Below are 20,192 nucleotides of genomic sequence, written 5' to 3'. Positions count from 1 at the left end.
TTTGGTGGCAGGACCAGTGCTGCTCTTCCCAGTACTCCTGAATCTTCCACCTTGGGTCTGTCTACCCCTGGGTGTGGCCTCCTTGCCCCCAAGAAAGCCACAAGACTTTGTCTTAACTGGCAGACTCAAGAAACAAGTCTAAATCCCATTTGTTTACACAAGGCACTACACTGAAGTCCACACCCACACCCACACACACCCCATCTCTTTAGGCCTAAAGAGAGACCTCCCACCCTAAGGAACTGGCAGTTTTCCCATCTTTTTTTTTCTAGAACAGGAAGATCAATTTAAAACCAACTTTGGTTACAGGGAATATCAAGACAAAAATCCACTGAACAATGAACAGACACTAAAACGACGAAGGACAGGAATGTGAAACAGGTCATGTTTAGGGGAGGGTAACAGCAGGAAGGAAAAGTACATGGAGGAGGTAAAGAAGGATAAATATGATTGAGGTACTTTCTTAACATGTATGAATATAGAACACTGAAACCTGTTGAAGTCATTTTAAGAAGAGGGTGGGAGAAGAGGGAGAATAATGGAGGGGATGAACCAAACTGTGGTACAATATATGTGTATATGGAAATGTCACAACAAACCCCCCTGTATAACTGTTGTAGACTAATAAAAACATTTTTTAAAAATTTAAAAATTAAATAAGACCAACATTGAGTCATAGATGGTATGTGAATGTTGGAGTGCAGTAGTGGGAAAAACATCAAGTTATTTAACTCTGCCAGGTCTCAGTGCCCTTGTTTTGGAAATGAGTGTTATTATCATTTTTATTATCTTTATTATTGTTATAACTTTCAGAGAGACTGGCAAAATCACTAAGTAGTCCAAACTGTCTCTCAGTCCTTCCATCCTTGCTGTTTCTCCTCCTCTGCCATTCTCCGATCATATTATCTTGGCTCCTTCCTCTTCCTAGAATTTGTTCTCATATCCTCACCTTGTCACAATTTGGCAAGATTGCTTCTGTTTCCTACATGGACTCCTTTCTTCTCCTTCAATCATAGATATATCAGAGGAATTTTAAATGCTCAAAAGAGCACTCCAAAGAGAAAGTCAGGACAACAACCATATTTTTTGTTTCTCCTCGACAGAGGTTGGCTTTGGGGGCAGAATTCTCACTCCTCTGTCAGAACAAACAATCCTTTAACCAACAGCCTGCAGAGGATCATCCCAGAAACTTACACCAAAGGACTCACTTTGGTTGGGCTGTGGACTGCAGGAGATCCCAAGAATCCCCTACCACCAACTAGGCTTGGGAGCACCTCACACCAGATGTGATCCAGTACACTCAGCCCCTCCCTATCACTTCCTCTCCTCAGCAACCTGACCCCTAGTTGGGATCATAAGAATATTTTAAATTACTTTTTTATTGTTTGTCTGTATTTCTTCTATTTCCCTTCAACTTTTTATTTTGAAAAACTTTGATCATAGTGTGGAAATAAAGGAAGATCAACCAAATAAGAAGAAACTAAGAATATTCAGAATGTGCTACAGCAAGAGTCAGTCACCATCCCATGACTTGGGGTAGAGACTCCATGACAAGCAGAGGAGGGGGGAAGCTTTCAATGGAGAAAGGAAAGGCTTTGGGTAAGCCGGTCTGGGGCTGTTGGCATGGGGAGCTGTGATGGGCCCACCTCAGCTGTGTGGATGCTACCTATCTGCAGGGCATCCTGTGTGATTGGTTAGGGCTACGTATTTGGCTCTCTGGTTGATCCTAAGTTGGAGGCAGGGACAAATACTAGGGAAGCTGTAAGTCTTTAGTCGAGTACCAGCCCTTGGGTCTGATTGTGAAAGGTGACTGTTTGACTTCCTGGGCTGGTTGCTGAAGATAGTTTTCTGACTTTTTAAGTCTTGCTTACAGATAGTAGGCCTCCTTCCACGGCTGGTCACCATAGATAATGGGTTGATTTCCTAGGACAGAGTTCTGTTTTTATATATGGTCTCACCACTGTTCATTGTACATTCACAAATTAATTTAAAAAACCCCACTATTATAAAATGGTGAGAACAGGCTTATTTGGTGGATATGAAATGGGCTACCTACTATCTTGAAGAGGCAAAGGAAGAGCCTATTTCCAAGTCCCAAAAGGTAGATGTTCCCATCAGCCTGGTCCCACGTGTTCACTGAGAAGCTGACCAAGGTTTGGGCACTTGGTGCTGTGTAGGACTAGAGTCAGGGGCTGAGAGAGGCAGTAAAGAGAAAGGAAAGAAAAAACTCAGTTGTATACCACGCTTGATGTTTTTAACTGAAAGCACTCAGGCTATTATCATATTTGTGGGGTCAGAGTGTGGAAAGCAGGGCATTGATACCAGAAGCATGAACAGAAACAAAGAACTAAGAATGTCTCAAAAGAAAAAAAAACAAGGACTTGCCCTCACTCAGAGTTGCTCTCTTTTCACCAGAAGCATCCAGTGATGATCAACTTGGTAAGACTGCTGCAGGAAGTTCCTCTGGTACCCTCTCTCCCACAAAGCCAGAGAACATCAAAAAGACAAAAACAAATTAAACACAAGAGGCTTGAATATCCCTTCTGAAAATAAGATTTCCCTTCTCTCTTTTAATTTTGAAAACTTATAAGCACACCACAGTGTTTTGCAGTACTGTGATTGTCAGTGTGATAGCAACAGAGATCAGATGGGAGCTAAATATTTAATTAGCAGTTTATTAAATGCTGAAAGTGCTGCCTGATATACTTATCAAAAAGAATATTTTCTTTACAGGCATTTAATTCTTAGCAAGATTTTGTAGCATGTGCAGAAAGGGGCCTGGAGCCATTCACCATGGGCTCTCTTCTGTTGCTCAGGACAGAGCTTTGTGTTAAAATGTGCTCACGTCTCCTGCTGGAGAATGATCCAGAAAGATTCTAGCAGGAACATTAAAATGAGCACAGATCATTTATGTGTAGGTTGATACACAGGGACTTCTCAGAATTTAATGTGTCTTCTGATCTATGAGGAGCTTATTAAAATTCTGATTCAATAAGTCTGGATTCTACATTTCTAATATGCTTTTGGGAGATTCTGCTGCTGCTTCTGGTCTCTGTATCACGTTTGGATAATAAGGCCTTAAAATAATTTTCTTGCCTATATATAAATTTTCATCATCTGGGCTATTAACAAGGTATGGATAGCAGGAAACTTAAGGTTAAACTCTCCAAAAATACTGCAGAGTGCTAGAGCCCAGACTACCAGTATTCTGCACAAAGTCTGAAGAAACAGCCAAACACCACACAAACACTGCATGTGTCTGCCTGGGCACCCTTCTTGAATGACTAACCATTTGCTGCAGACACTGGGCAACTGGGAAGTAGTGAAGCTGCATTCCACTAGGTCGCTCAGGCACCTGGCTTACGTTCTTGGGTGCTTCTTGTTTGAACTGTGTGATCTACCATGTGTTCTGCTTCTACTGTGATGTGTGAAAGTGTGAGCTTGAGGTGTAGCCTAGTTATAAAGCAAGTGTGGAGTTCTGATCCAGGGGTCCATGGTGAACTCATATGGTCTAGGGTGAGCCCTAATAGGGCTCCAGTCATAATAATTAGTGGATGGCCTCAGTCCAAGGTTGAACAGACAGTTGTTGGGCAGATGTCTTTATAGAAGCACTTTTTGCTTAAGGTGGGTCTGGCCTCTGGACAAGCTTGTGGTCCTAGCAGACACATCTGTGGTAGTTACTGTCAGGCAATCGTGCTTTCTTCATAACCTCCCAGCTTTAACTACTGTCTTCTTGTTTTTTGTGCTGACACAAGCAACTGCATTTTGATTTTGACAGCTTTCTCATTTCTTTCACACCTTCCCAGGATAGGTGAGAACACTTGGATTTACCCACTCTCCTGGGTCTGCTCAGATCTTCAGAGATGAATGAAAGCATGATGCTTCCTTTAGAAGAAAATTCAGAATTTCCTATCTCTACATGAGGCAAAATACTCAGAAGTGAAAAAAGAAAAGGTGTATTATGTGGTAGTGTAGCCAAGTGGTCTAAGATTCTAGATTCAGGCTCCATTCTTTCTGGAGTGTGGGTTCAAGTCCCATCACTGCCAGCAGTGCTGTGAAGGGCCAGAGCTAAGAAGATTTCTTATTTAAATTTTTATTTAAAATTTTTTAATTTAAAAAATGCAGGAAGGGAGTATAAGTCATTTACATTGAGCCTACATTGGCTATAGATAAGAAAGGCAGGATTACAGGAAGAGCGGAAAGCCTTGGGAGAGGGCAGACCACATTATTTCTGGATTAGTCAGGGTTTTAAGCAGGAAGCCATGGTACCCACGGGGGTAGTGATGGGATTCACGGTTTTGATATATATTCAAGAATATGAAATGTCTTTTGTTCTCTTAGGCCTGTAGCTTGTTAACTCACTGACCTCCCTCATCTCTCCTCTCTTCCATCTTCCAGCCTTTTGCAATTAAACTTAGGACAGCTCAGAACTTTCTTAGCTGACTCCAAAACACTTCAAAGCTGATTCTTGGCTGACTGTGCCAGGCTGACAGGGCCCAGGGGATGTGCTCTGAAGGTCGCTCCTGTCCTTTCCAAGTGGATCTGTTCACCTTGGAACCTAACCAAGTCTGAGTCACCCAGCTGCAATACCTGCGTAGTATCTAACCCAGTGAGAAGAAGAGTGCATACATTTGTGGGCTGTTTCCTGGTGTCATCTCATAATGGTTATCCCACCATCTTTCTGCCAGTATAGCCCTTTTGCTGACAGTTTGATCAAACTCAAGTTTGACCAGGAGTTCCTTCAGGGCAGTACAGGACTCCCCTACAGTGTCACAAGGAACAAAGGAAACAAATGGAACAGAGAACAAAGACTCTGCAGCAACCTAAGCTTGACTTTTTTTTTTTAAAGCCACATTTTGAATCTGCCCTCCTTTTTACACCTTTCCTTTTCTCATTCAAAATTCTCTTCTATGTCCTCCTAGGAGACCCCCCCATTCCACTATGTAAACTCTTCTTCACCCACCTCTCACCAGGAAAGATCCAAGGTCTTTACCAAAGAGGCCATTGTTTTGTTTTTTTGTTGTCTCAGAAATTGCCAGATCAAGCTTGCTTTGTTCCCAGTGCCTTCTGAGGAAAAACTGTCTGGGCTAGGGATGTAGCTCCATGTTAGAGTGTGTGCTCAGAATGAGCAAAGCTCTGGGCTCAGTCCCAGCACCAAGACCTTAAAATAAAACATGGAGACTCTGCACCTGCAGATAAGTGGACATTCTGACATTTCTGTAAACTCCCTTGGTTGCGTAATTTCTTTGTCACTACCCTTCCTTTCTCTATAGGGTAGTCGGTCTTCCAATGTTTGTTTCTCCTTCCTAAAATTTAATTGGCACATTATTCCAAGATTCATGACCTTTCTGTTTCTTTTATCTTCCTCTAAGGACTTCCACAAATGTGATCTCTGCAGTCTGATGCCTACATGGCATCACCTCTCTCCAGCACAGAGAAAAGTGAGACCCCTCCCTCGGCTCTCCTGCTCACTGCTCCCCAGTCAGGCTGCTAGTTTCCCAGCATTTTTCATGTCCAGCAAGGACAACAGTATTCCCAGACTCTCACAAGCACCACCTCTCACCTCTGAGTGTGCTTGTTGCTCTTGTCTGTGTTGTTTTACTCCTTGGTCTCTTTAGGTCAACAGTACACTCACTGTCCTTGGTTCCAGTCAGTCCCATCTCCTTGCTGATGGAAAGATGCTTGCTGGCTTCTGTCTTCATACATTCATGATATTTGCTTCTTCCTGCCTTTTTGTTTGCCTCCATCACCTCTGCTTCCACCAAACTCATCCTGAACCCCTATCCTTCTCTCTGCCTCCTTTTCTTCTTCTTGACATCCCCTGCCGTTCCTCCAACTACCATTCCACCCCACTCTTCTCTTGTCATGGCTCCCAACACTCTGCTCCCTGACTTCTTTGTCATTTCTCCACATACCTAAAAGCTGCCTTACTCCCCTAAAACCAGGCCAACATTTCTATCAAGTTCTAGCTGAATTCTCTTCAGTTAGTCCTTCCTCACCATCCTCATTGCTCCTTTTCATTGTCCTAAATGTGCTCCATCCTTTACTACTACTAAATTTTACTAGTAGTGTTGTCACATCTATAATCCCACCACTTGAGAGGCCAAGGTAGGAGGATCTCAAATTCAAGTTCAGCCTAGGCCACATATTGACTTCAAGGCCAGCCTGGATTACTCTGTCTCAAAAAACAAACAAACAAAAAAACCCAAAGTTTATCAGCACAGTGGTTTTCTATTTTGTTCTTTAACTAAACTGTGAATTACTTATCAGTAGTTTTGTATGTGTGCATGTGTATGTGTGTGTATAGTTAATAGACTTTGCTTTTAAAGAGTAGTTTGGGGTTTACCCAAAAATTGAGCAGAAATTATGGTCTTTACATACTTTCCCTTCCCCTGTGGCAGGAAGGAAGGGAGGGGGAAGACAGATTAATGAGTGCTACAGTAAAACAAAGGAAAACAAGAGTTGGGAATGTTGCCTGGAGACCAGAGGAGGGTCACCTCACCCCAGAGGTTAAAACAGCCAATGAAATAACATACAATTATGTATGGGACCAGCTGTAACCTCCCCCCATTTCTGTAACCTGCTGTAAATGGTATATAAGGAAGGCCCCCTGTGTTCTTGGATCTCAGCCTTTGGACATCAGTCCACTGAGTCACTGCTGGCTTGCTTAATAAACTTGCTTCCTTAAAGCTTTGGTGCTCTCTCAGTCTCTGTCTCAGCCCTCCTGTAACATTTCTGGTGGTCATACTGGAATTTGGAGGGTGGTGTTTTTACCTCCTTGTCACCAGCTCAACATCCCCAGCCCACCAGGAGGGCTGCCCCTTCCAGGCACCACCATACCATGTTGATCTGGAGGAGAGAGCCTCTCTCCCAGCAAGCCGAGGAGGTGGGTGAGTTCTGATTGCACAAAGGAACCTGGAAAGGCTCAGGAGCCAACCTGGAAGCCCTGCTCATCAGACTGGTAAGAACCCAGGTTCAAATTCAGGCCTGCCTCAGGAGGCAGAAGGGGAGTCTGATCAACTGTCAAAAAGCACCCAAGTAACACCTTTTTGGGGAGTGAAATCATGTCTTTCAGGTTCAGAGAGCAGTGTGGAATTACTGTGATGTGTGAGAGTGTGAAAGTGCAGGCTTGATGTGTAGCCTGGTTACAAAGCAAGTGTGGAGTTCTGATCCAGGGGTCCATGGTGAACTCATATGGTCTAGGGTGAGCCCTAACAGGGCCTCTGGTCCAGGGCTTATATGGATTCACTATGGCCAACAGATGCCCAAATGCCTGTGAGAGGAGTGGCCAGAAATGGATAAAGTGAGTGGTGTTATTTGTTTTCCCCTATGTGCCAGAGAGGAGGACCCCTTACCTCATTTCCACAGCCCTTATCCCTTCTGTCTTTTTCTTTGTCTAGATGTCTGATAAATGGGAAGAATGGGAGGAGGTCAGAGTAATAACACCCCCCTAGAACTTTAAGAGGGGATTTAATGGAGATTACAGGGTCAAACTGACTTCTGATAAGCTTAGGACCTCTGTGAAATAAACTGGCCTGCTTTTGGAGTAGGATGGCCCTTGGAGGGGTCATTAGATAAGGTCATAGTCAATAGAGCCTGAAACACCCAGATGGTTCCTTATATGGACTGCTGGCAGGATGCAGTCCTCAGTCAGCCCACATGGCTAAAGTTTCACCTAGAGAAAGCATGTAAGGTTATGGTAGCCAGGGTGGGCAGCAGCTTCCAAGTACAGGGGAAAATGTAAAAAGGAAAAAAAAAATCCACATTAGTGGGGGACCCCAAGGAGTCCTCACCCCCCACTTATGTGCCACTGTACAGATTAGAGAATTTCTAGGAGCTGCAGGTTTCTGCGGGATCTGGATCCCCAATTACTCTCTCGGCAAAATCCTTTATGAAGCCATGAAGAATGAAGAGTGGGAACCCACCATATGGGGAAAGAAACAACAGCAATGACAAAAAAGGCCTTTAAAAAAAATTAAGAGGGCACTCACAAATGCCCTTGCCCTGGACCTGCCAGATATGATAAAGCCCTTCTTCTTATATGTACATGAGAGGCTGAGAACTGTAGGAGTCTTGACCCAGCTGCTAGGTTCCTGGCACAGCCCAGTGGCCTATTTATCAAAGCAACCTGATGCAGTTTCCCCAGGCTGGTCACCCTGCCTGTGTGCCCTGGCAGCTACTGCCATCTTGGTGGCTGAAGCAGACAAACTTACTTTGAGACAAAAACTCACAGTCTGAGTTGCCACTCTGTTTTGACTCTTATGGAATATAAAGGAAATTATTGTCTGACAAATTCCCAAATGGTCAAATATCAAAGGATGTTACATATAAACCCACATGTTCAGCTAGAGGTTGTTAAGACTCTAAACCTAGCCACCCTATTATGGGTTAATTTAGGCCCATCAGAGCACGACTGTTTAGAGATTATGGATGAGGTGTTCTCCAGCTGGCCAGGCTTGACCAACCAGCCTATTAGTCATGTGGACATTGAATATTTCATGGATGGCAATAGTTTTGTCCGAAAAAACACAAGTTTTGCTCTGGATGCTGTCATTAAAAACACAACCTCTGCCAGTTGGTACTTCTAACTCAGGAAAAAAAAGTGATAAATATGGACAAAAATTCTAAAATTACTAAAAGCTCTATGGATCCCTAAGCAAGGAGTGGTCATGTACTGCTGAGGGCACCAGAAGGGGGAGACAACAGCTGTCGGGGGAAATCAAAAGGCTGATAGGAAAGTGAACAGTTCTCACAGGAGGACAAACCTCAGCCTCACTGGCAGCTGCCTTGTTTTCTGCCCCTTATCTGAATGGGATCATGGTTTGAGACTGAAGGAGAAAAATCTTCTACCAGATGGATGGTGGCCTGTCACTGGCTCCCACATTTGTCAAACAATTCCATAAAGGAACTCACTCAGGACAAATAGCTCTTGAGACCACCTTGGCCCAGCATTTTTATGTCCCCAAGCTCCCCAGCATAAGTATGACAATATGTAAAAAGTTCAATCTGTGTGCCAGAAACAATCCCCGATATTTGCTGGTGTTTGTCTACACCTTCTCAGGATGGATTCCCGACTCAGACTGAGGAAGCCAAAAAGTGGCTTTTTTTTCTTAAAGAAAATCATCCCTCGATTTGGAATCCTTGTGTCTATTAGGTCAGACAACAGGCTGGATTTTGTGGCTGAGGTGGTACAGTTAATGGCTGAGAGATTAAAAATAACTTAAAAGCTACACATGGCCTACCACCCCCAGAGTTCAGGAAAAATAAAACATATAAACAGGACTCTAAAACTTACAATCAAAAAAAACTATGCCAGGTAACCCACCTACTATGGGATCAGTTACTGCCCATAGCCTTGCTCAGGGTTAGGTCAAGTCCCACCAAACAGATGGGTCTCTCCCTTTTTGAAATGCTTTTTTGGCATCCACCCCCTTTAGTCAAGGGCCTGTGAGGGGACCTTAAGAAAATAGGTGACCTTACCCTGAGACAACAGATGCAGGCCCTTGACTGGACTCTCAAAAATCAATGACTGGGTAAGAGACAGACTCCCTGTTAGCCTGACAGCTCTCATGCACACTTGCAAACCAGGTGATGTTGTAAGGGTAAAGAAATGGAATGTTCAGTCACTAAAGCCCCACTGAAGGGGCCCTTTTGCTGTTGTTTTGTCCATCCCCTCAGCAGTAAAGGTAGCAAACATTTTCTGGATCCACCAGAGCCAAATGAAGCCAGCTTCCCTCGATGGGAGTGCATCCCTGACCCAGTCTAACCATATAAGATCACCTTCAAAGCACTAGCACCCTCCCCCAACAGGACTCTGCTTCCCAGGAGACAACAGGAGACCATGGACAACCAGACCTCAGCTCTGCCTCTAATCACTCCAGAAGCTGACTAGTCTACACACAGCAGAAGCTTGAGAAGTTCCCCATCTCACCTTTGAGGATGAGTCTGTTCTATGTATCCTTCTTGCTAATTTTGGTCAACTTTCTACCTGGGAACCCTCAGGCTTTGGACTGTGACTCATGTATGCACACTACCTAAGCACAGAGTGCTGTTACCAAAATCCTGGTTTTCCATACTTATTATTATTCTTGTGCAGGCACCATTGTTGGGTCATACACACAGAGCTATACCACCTACTCAGTGTGCTTTCATCATGGTCAGTATATTTGTTTTAACCCCATCTATCACCCTCAAGAGCAATGGCTGGAGGTCCAACCCCAACAAACCTGCATTTACAATAGCTAAAAACACTGGGCCTTAGGGAAACTGTGGGGGGTGGGGTGCTAGCCTGGGAAAGGATCTACAGGTTAAATGACAAGTATATCTGCTCAAAAGAGAACAGTGGGATATCTGGTTGTGTGTCCTATGAACAACTCTACTGCCCTTATTGGGGGTGTGAAAGGTGGGCAACCTGGGTAAGAGGGGAGGTCCATCCCTCACTTGGAACTGCTGCTCTTTTTCAAAAAGGAAAGCAACCCCTGACTGCACTCTTGGTGCCTGTAACCCTGTAAATTTCAGTATTTCAACCTCAATGAAACAGGCTGGGAAGTTGGGGAAAAGTTTGGCATTTTGATCTATAAAAAGAAAACAGACCCCATTTTCAACTCATCACGGTCACTCATGAGGACTCCTCACACCAGGACTTTCACTCCTTTTATGAGGAGATACAAAGTGAGTTTCCCATCTCAGCTACAATGAAAAACCTGTTCCTCTCACTAGCTGAGTCCACAGCACAAACTCCGAATGTAAACTTATGTTATGTTGGTGGGGGAATGAACATGGAAGACCATTGGCCATGGGAGGCAAAAGAGCCAAATCCACAGAGCCCTTTAATGAGATCACTTTCCCAGCCATGGGGACAGCATTTGCCTCCTAAAAACCTCTATTATTGGGAATTACTGTATCTCCCATCCAAAAAGCCAATTCTCCATCCTGATAGGGGACTTGCTCTGCTTGGGACAAAAGTTTTACAATGACATTACTTAAGAGACTCAATGGTGGGAGGATCCCAATCACACGGAATCCCAGTCTCACCTGCTGGCTACAATAGCCTGGAATAATCTCAATCTGAGTAACAGCTGTTTACAGATTGATGATGAGGAAAAGGTAATTAAAGAGATTACCGACAAGATAAAAAAGCTTGTCCATGTCCCTGTGCAGACCTAAAAGGGATAAATTCCCAATGACCTATTGGGGACTAGTTCTCAATCCTAGGTGGGTTCAGGACCTTAATAGAGACACGTTCCTTGTATTAGGAGCATGCCTGATATCACCCTGCCTAATCCCCAGTACTGTGTCTTTATCAAGATGATGCTCTTTGACCTAGAAGTGGGTCCCACATCAAAGGGGGGAATGTGGCAGGAAGGCAGGAAGGGGGAAGAGATTAATGAGTGCTACAGTGAAACAAAGGAAAACCTGAAGACCAGAGAAGGGTCATCTGGCCCCAGAGGTTAAAACAGCCAATGAAATAACATATGATTATGTATGGGATCAGCTGTAACCCCCCCACCCCCCGTTTCTGTAACCTGCTCTAAATGGTATATAAGGAAGGCCCCTTTGTTCTCGGGGCTCAGCCTTTGGACCCGAGTCTGCTGAGTCGCTGCCGGCTTGCTTAATAAACTTGCTTCCCAAAAGCTTTGGTGCCCTCTCAGTCTCTGTCTCAGTCCTCCTGCAACACTCTCACTGCAACACACACAGCCTCCCTCACTCATACATTTGTTTCAATGAACTTTGAGAGTTCATTATTAACCAATCAACATTGATGTACCATTGTTATCCAAAGTCTGTAGTTTATATTAGGTGTTGTAGTATATATTAGGTTAGGGCTGTCTAAAACCATAGCCAGACACTGACATGGCAGGGGTGGGGGGTTGGTACCAGTGGGGGGGGTGGGAGGATGTGGGGGGGGCAGGGAAGGTGATGACATATATCTGTCTCCTTGAAAATCCTTTGTATCCCACATCTTTATCCCGCCCCCCCCCCCCAACTCACCTGTTTTTTTCACTATCTTCAGAGTTTGGCCTTTTCCAGAAGACCATTGTTGCAACCACACAATATGTATCCTTTTCAGATTGGCTTCTTTCACTTAGTAATATACATATAAAAGTACCTCTAAGTCTTTTTATGGCCGATAACTATTTCTTAGCACTGAATGCTATTTCACTGCCTGTGTGTGTCACTGTTTATTTGTCCATTTACCTATAGATGGACATCTTGGTAGCCTCCACATTTTGGCAACTATCAATAAAGCACTGATATACAGGGTGTAACAGTTACAGATAGTGTAAGTTTCAGTTCATTTGAACATGTATGTAGGAATGCAGCTGCCGGATTATATGTGATTCCTATATTTAATTTTGTAAGAAACCGCAAAACTGTTAAAAATGACATGGAATATTTTTAAACTTCATTCTGTAAAATAAAAAAACTATTTCAATGTAATGTATACAAGGGACATATTTTGGAAAATACATAAAAGTACTAAGAGTAAGCAGTCACCCACAGATAAAGATATTTGGCACATTTCTTTTCATTTTTAAGTGGCAAATTTAGAAATAGAAGTAGAATGCTTGTTCAAGTACAATGTCTGTCTCTTGATTTACAATGCCTGCTGTATGCTCTGAAAGTAGTGACATTCTATAAGAACGTCCTTGTCCCTGCTTTCCTCTCCATAGCAGACATTGTTAGATACTTTGCAATTGGTGGCAAAATAACTTTTCACTGTTTCCATATGTATTATTTGACCTTTTGCATTAGTCTCTATTGTTTACTTATAACCTTTCAAAGGAGACGCCTTTCTGAAGTACTTCTCCTTAAACCCTCAATGCCATATGAATTATTCACAATAACAGAAAAGTGTAGTAATGTAGTAATTTTGTTGCCCCAAATTCAGTCAGTGCAAACAACTAACGCTGTAAAATTACGAAATAAGACTGAAAACTACAAGGACTATCATTAACTCACATCTCCTGAGTTGACTGACTTACTGCAGGACGCATAGAGAACACGCAAAATTAGAACACCAAAAAAACAATTCTCTGGTTACGGAAAACAGAACTAACCCAAACTTGGCCTTTTTTTTGGCGGCACTGGGGTTTGAACGCATGACCTCATACTAGGAAATGCGCTCTGCAGCTTGAGCCGCTCCGCCACACTGTCACTCTGGTCGTTAGATTAAAAGATTCAAAACCTGAAAATTGAATCGGAAGACTGAAGCAAAAGCCCAGCATAACCTCCCGAGCTAGGCTCGAACCGAGGACCTCAACAGAAGGACCTCTCTTACCCACCGCCCTACCAGCTGAGCAACAGGAGACCCCAGCGGAGAGACGTCCCTGGGCACCTCTGTGCGCTCTGTCGCAGCCCCTGGGCGCCCCGCGATGGCCACGCCCGGCTCGGATTCGGGCTCCAGGGTTTCCAGGAAACCGGCTCGGTGGCCAGCGAATCTTGGAGATCCGCGGCGGGTCGCCAGGTCCATTCCGAGGAAGTGAGGCTGGAAACCGAGCGAGAGCTGCCTGGGTCGTGGGCGTCTAGAGCGGAGCTTCCGGCCCCTAGGCTGGCTGCCCCCGAGTAACAGGCAGACCCACTCTCACACCAGCCGCGCGGGAGAAACCGCGGCGCCACGCTGCCCGCGAGTGGAGAAGTGCGCAAGACTGCGGGGTCTCGGCCCGCGGCGAGGCAGGGAGCGTTGATCGCCTCCGTAGACAGAGCTACGGTCTCCACCAGCTCCGCAAGAGCCCCCAGGCCACGCAGCTTCTCCACGACTTACTGTCTCATTTTCTCTGGATCGATCCTCCCAGATCTCCAGTATCGCTCATTGAAAAAAAAGCTCCCTCTCTCCAACAAGCCTGTTTCAGCCGTGGACCTAGAGCGAGAATACTTCAACAATCCGGAAAATGAACAGAGGCCCCAGCGAAATTTGAACTTGTGAACCCTAGCTTATAAGACCAGTGGTTTAACTCCTGAACTATAGAGCCACTGAGCAAGACAGCTGCTAGCACTAATTCTGTTAAATTTATAAAATCCCAAACACATGGGATTTATGCTTAAGTAAATTTTAAGGAGCAATTAAAATTAAAGAGATTTGTAGTACAGGGGCTGAGGATTTAGCTCAGTGGAATAGCGCTTGCCTGGCAAGTGCAAGGTCCTGAGTTCGGTCCCCAGCACCAAAAAAAAAAGAGATTTGTAGTACAGGAAAAACCAGGGCACACTCTGGAAGCAATAGGTATAGGCAAGCACTTCCTCAGTAGAACCCCAGCAGCCCAGCAACTAAGAGAAAGGATGGACAAATGGGACTTCATAAAATTAAAAAGCTTCTGCAAAACAAAAGAAATGGTCTCTAAACTGAAGAGACTACCCACAGAGTGGGAGAAAATATTTGCCAGCTATACATCAGACAAAGGACTGGTAACTAGAATATATAGGGAACTTAAAAAACTAAACTCTCCTAAAATCAATGAACTAACAAAGAAATGGGCAACTGAACTAAACAGAACTTTTTCAAAGGAAGAAATTCAAACAGCCAAAAAACACATGAAAAAATGCTCACCATCCTTGGCCATAAAGGTAACGCAAATCAAAACCACGCTAAGATTCCACCTCACCACTGTTAGAATAGCCATCATCAAAAACACCACCAACAACAGGTGTTGGGGAGGATGTGGGGAAAAAGGAACCCTCGTACACTGCTCATGGAAATGCAAGCTGGTGCAACCACTCTGGAAAAAAGTTTGGAGACTTCTTAAAAAACTAAACATAGATCTACCATATGACCCAACAATCCCACTCCTGGGGATATACACAAAGGAATGAGACACAGGCTACTCCAGAGGCACCTGCACACCCATGTTTATTGCAGCGCTATTCACAATAGCCAAGTTATGGAAACAGCCAAGATGCCCCAGTACTGATGAATGGACTAAGAAAATGTGGTACTTATACACAATGGAGTTTTAGCCACAAAGAATGGAATTTTGTCATTTGCAAGTAAATGGTTGGAACTGGAGAACATAATCTTAAGTGAAGTTAGCCAGGCTCAGAAGACCAAAAAATCACGTCTTCCCTCATCTGTGGATTATATACCTAAAACAAATGCAGTAATATTATTGGACGTGGGTCACACACTAAGGTGAGACCATGCACAGGAGGAATAGGGAAAGGTAGGAAACCCAAAACTTGAAAGCGTTTGATCTGGCCACTGTTGAGGAGCTAATATAGTAATCTTACACTGACAGAGGCCACTATGGGAAGGGGACTAAGAAGTGGTGAAGAGGTCAGGTAGAGAGAATCAATTAGGGTTGTAATACACATGTGCAAGGAAGCAGTGCTAGGAATCTCTCTGTATAGCTGTCTTTATCTCAAACTAGCAAAAACACTGTGTCTTTCTTATCTCCTATGTTTTCTCTTCAACAAAATCAGAGAACAAGGGGGTGGAACAGATTCTGCCAGGAAGCAAGGGTGGGATGAGGGGGACGATGTGTACACCTATGAGTAAATGTAAAGATGATAAAATAAATAAATTTGAAGAGATTTGGTCTGTGGGAGACATTTAGGTGGTGGGCCCTGGATTCAAATTCCAGTACTACAAAAAAAAAAAAAAGGAATAGTGGTTGACAGTAACTACGCTAGCATGTGAGAAACTAGCTTAGTGAAGACTGCTGTCTGAGGTGAGGCCAAAGCGTGGGAACTCACACAAACAGCACTGGGTAATCGAAAAATAGATGGGGGAAACCCTAAAGGCGATTATTTGGAAGGAAGTGCCTCTTTACGTGTGGTTTTAAATATTTTCTTGACCAGCCCCAAAAAGGAGTAAACGCCTGCTCGAGTCTCAGCGACACAAGTGGGGAGCACGATTGACACCTGCAGTCGGGGCGCGGGGCTCAGGGACGCAGCGCGTGGGGTGCATCTAGCCAGCCTGCTTGGGTTCCTACTAAGGTAGCAAAGTTGAGCTTTTATATGTTTAAATGGAGGCCACCTTTCTGACCTTCAGCGTTTTGGGGTCGAGAAGGAGGGGCGTCCGGGCTGTTACAGATCGCATTTCCTCTGGCCTTCATTGTCCGAGGGTCGATTCCTTCTCTCTGGGCCTCCGGGCTCTTCCAAGCCCCCATCCTGAACAAATAAAAAATGGGGTGTATGAACCAACCCCTCACTTTCTCTCCTCTGCTCCCAGCCTGACCTAGAGTCCGGCTCCTCCTCCAGGAGTTCAGTCATTCATTCAACAACTCATCACCAGGAATGTGCCAGGCAGAGTGGCCAAAGTGACTTTGACGCTGAGGAAGTGAAGTTAGCCACAGCTCAGCAGCTTGTTCCCCAAACAAGGAACAAGGAACAAGGGTGGGGACAAGCTCGGCCTGGGCCTGCCCCACCACCACCTCTGGGCTCTTCTTAGAAGAAGGTACTGGAAGGGAGCAACTTTCTCCAGCCACTCTCCCTCGCCCTCTGGGGGTACACAAGAGCCCCGTCCTCTGTCTCAGCACGTGCTGGTCCTAACCTTTAAGCCCTGTCCTCAGATTAGCGCTCCCTGGGTCCACAGGCCACTCTTTTTCTGCGGAGTCCTGCGAAGGCCCAGGTCCTTCTGAGCTCCTGCACTCACTCCTGGGGGCTGGAGAAAAACACTGGGCTCAAGTGGACTAGAGGAGTGGCTCAAGTGGAAGAACACCTGCCCAGAAAGTGTGAGGCACTGAATTCAAACCCCAGTTTCATTTTTAAAAAAGTGTTTAACTTAATATGCTTTGTGACAAAGTTTTTGATGATATTGAGTATACACCGTGTCTGCAAAAGCAAGTTCAAGCCTTTACTGTTGCTCACATCAATTATTACAATCGCATCTGTTTTCTTTTTGGGGGGGAAGGAGGACTGGGGACTTGAACTCAGGATTTTGTACTTGCAAAGCAGGCACTCTACTGCCTGAGCCACACCTCCAGTCCATTTTGTTCTAGTTATTTTGGAGATCGGTCGAAAACTATTTGCCTGGGGTTGGCCTTGAACCATGATCCTCCCAGTCTCAAGTAGCTTGGATTACTGGCCTCAATCACTGAATCACCAGCGCCCAGTTTACACTTTCCTCTTAGCTAGCCTTGGATCACTCCTGTCCTTCCTCTGCATGTCAGTTAGAATTTATTTTAAATGCATTAATTTGATCACGTCATGGTCACCAATTTTTTTCTCAGTTCTTTAGTCTACAGAATAAAATGCAATGTCCTTTCCAATTGGAACCCAAACTTACTTTCCAGTCTCATATTTTACCACTTCCTCTGTACCTTCTATAACCCAGGCAAGGTAAACTGCCTGGTATCTGGAAAACACTACTCATTTTTATACTTCGATGTCTGAACTCTATTTATTCCTGCTTGCCAGATCTGGCACAAGTGAGAACTCTTCTCTACAGCTTTCTTTAGACCCATAGTCAGAATCAACTTATTTGTTGTGTCCCATTCTTTTTATCAATAAATATGATTGAGTGCCCATGAAGTCTTTTGCACCCTATTAATCACTGGGGCACAGTCGTAACAGAAGAGATATTCTTTCTATCTTCAGGGAGTTTAAAGTCAAGAGGGTGGGAATGCACAAAATGTAATAATTTAAAACTGGAGTAACTGTTCCAGAGCAAAGTAATGCAGTCCCATGAACACTGATAACACATATCCGCCCTAACCCTAAGTGGACAAGAGAGTACACTTACAGAGGATGTAATGATTAAGAAGACAGATGAACCTCTGAAAAAGGAGGATTATGTGCAAATTCACTCCTGGCAGGAGAGAGGAATTAAATGAAGACCAATCTACAAGAAATGCAAAGTGTAAGGTTGTCCTGGTGAAAAGTGTGTTATGAGACATCCTCACCAGGTAGAAAGGGAATAGGACACGTTGGCCTTATTTTAATAATGTTATACTGTAATTACACAATTAGTACATATTATAATCAGAATTTGGAATTTATCTTAACATGGTAGAATGCCATTGAAAACACTTAAGTGGCCAGTATTAGAATAAAGGAGCTGGGTGCCAGTGGCTCACACCTATAATCCTAGCTACTCAGGAGGCAGAGATCAGGAGGATCAAGGTTCAAAGTCAGCCCAGGCAAATGGTTGTGACAAAACCAAATGTGCCTTTAAAAGGTCAATCAGGTTGCAGTGAAACTGAAGAGAATTGGATAGATTTAGGGCTGGCTACTTAGTGAAGGCAAGCTTGTGGTAGACTGGATATAAGAATGAATTGGTTGAATTTTTAGTTTTCTGATTTATGTAATAATGATACATTGCATTTACTGTGATTAAAAAACAAAAAACAAAGAAGGATGACCAAGATTGGAGAGAGGAGTGAGGAAATGATGAGTTCAGTGTCAGGCATGTTGAGTTTGTGACATCTACATGAAGTCATTACAAAAGCAATCACATCTATGAGTCTGAAATTCAGAGATTAGACCTGGAGATAAAATTATGATAGCCACCAGTAGACAGAAATTAAAACTGTGGTATGGGTGAAATTTCCTAGACAGCATAAAGACAGAAGAAAAGATCCCTTAGCACTAAACCCTGAGAAGTTTTATTATTTAATAACTTTATTGAGGAGGCTATATTTGCAAAAGAAAACAAAAACAGAGCAACTGGAAATGAGAAAAAATCAGGAAAGCATTCTCCCAGGAGGTCACAGAACAAAACTATTCTTAGAACACCTTATTTCAAATGAGTCTATTTATTTTTATTCCTTTTTTATTATGACATTCTTCTTAAATTTCTTGATTTGCAGAAACAATTGGAAGATGTTACTAAAAATCTTAATCGTTTTTTAACTTTTGGATGGAGAAAGGATACACACAGATATCTCTAAATGTTGGATTAAAGCTATGGATCCCCTTCTCAGGCAAGTGCATGCATGTCTAAACACATAAAGGTTAGATAACTATGGAGCTTATGAACTTTCTAGAATATATCCTGAGATTTCCAGGTGACCACGATCCTTAGGTTTTTAGATCTTATAGGTCTTATAATGATGGTTGAAAGATGAAATGATGATATTGGTCACAAAATATCAACCCCAGTATGTGTTATTATTAAGTGTAATATAGAATCAATGAATTTTGCCTGAGGGAAGAGGAGCGTAGTCTTGATAATTTTGATGTTCATTAGTGATTCCAGAATCCAGCCTTTGGTGGTGAGCATGATGATGATGGGAAGTGACAATGGTAGATGTTTGGAGTTAAGACCAGTTACTGAGCTCCTTAACTTTCACCTTCCAGGTTTCTTATTCAAACTCTCTGCAAGGAAAAGAGTCACTAAAAAGTTTACTTCCACCTTCCTCATCATGTCCTTCAAAGCTCCCTTGATTCACTCATTTTGCAAGGCACTGATGAATAGATTCAGCAGTGGTGTCATGAATATTGTTATCACTGTCACTGCTCAGTTAGTATCCATAGAGTTGCTCTGTGATGGCCATACATGGAGGAAAATGGCACTTCCATAGAAGAGGGTCACCACTATCAAGTGGGAGATACAGGTGGGGAAGGCTTTCTGACGGCCTGAGGCAGAGGGAATGTGCAAGACCACTGACACTGTGGGACCAAGCACAGGGAGGACTCCCCCCCATCCAGCAAGCTAAAGCAATGTGAAAACACAAAGCCCTATTCATAAGCAAGGGGTAGCACAGAGGATGACAGATGGCTAGGTAGCGATCCACAGACATGATTGCCAACAATAGGAACTCAGAGGCCCCGAAAAAAGAAGTAGAAATAAAACTAAGTAATACATGCAGCAAAGGAAAGAGTATGTTTCCCTGAGAGGAAATTGCTCAGTATCTTAGGGATGATGACAGAAGTGATTAGAAGCTCTAGAAAGATGTACATGGGAATCTGAAAACAAGTGTCAGCTCCTACCCCCGCTCCCCCGCCACGATCAACACACTGCCTGTCAGCATCAGCAGATACACAAGAAGGAACACAGAAAACCGCTCCACTCTTGTGCTGTTGAGATTTGGGAAGCCTGCCAATACAAACTCTGGCATCCCACTGCTCTAGTTCCCACCAGGAGTCATTCTTTTCCACCTGTGAGACAATATGAACACAATCCTGGTGAGAGTAGGTTCTCTTCTTAACAGTCCTGAAGCTCATTTTACCATGGTTGGCACAGATATTCCTACTTTCTCCAATTACAGATCCTGTCAATATTTGATCACCATGGTTACCATCTGATTATAGAGCTA

General features: G+C 43.8%; 1 protein-coding gene across 1 annotated transcript; it reads right to left on the bottom strand.

Annotated features, from left to right (window-relative positions):
* Positions 1 to 19,222: 19,222 nt before the first annotated feature.
* On the bottom strand, positions 19,223 to 20,024 carry Or6s1 (olfactory receptor family 6 subfamily S member 1). Its single transcript, XM_074066980.1, is given in 4 exon segments — positions 19,223 to 19,576; positions 19,578 to 19,712; positions 19,714 to 19,866; positions 19,869 to 20,024. Coding segments are annotated over 4 exon segments (798 nt in total).
* Positions 20,025 to 20,192: the final 168 nt, after the last annotated feature.

This window comes from Castor canadensis, chromosome 3 (genome assembly GCF_047511655.1).
Source record: "Castor canadensis chromosome 3, mCasCan1.hap1v2, whole genome shotgun sequence".
Lineage (NCBI taxonomy): Eukaryota > Metazoa > Chordata > Mammalia > Rodentia > Castoridae > Castor > Castor canadensis.
This window is presented reverse-complemented; position numbering and strand designations above follow the sequence as displayed.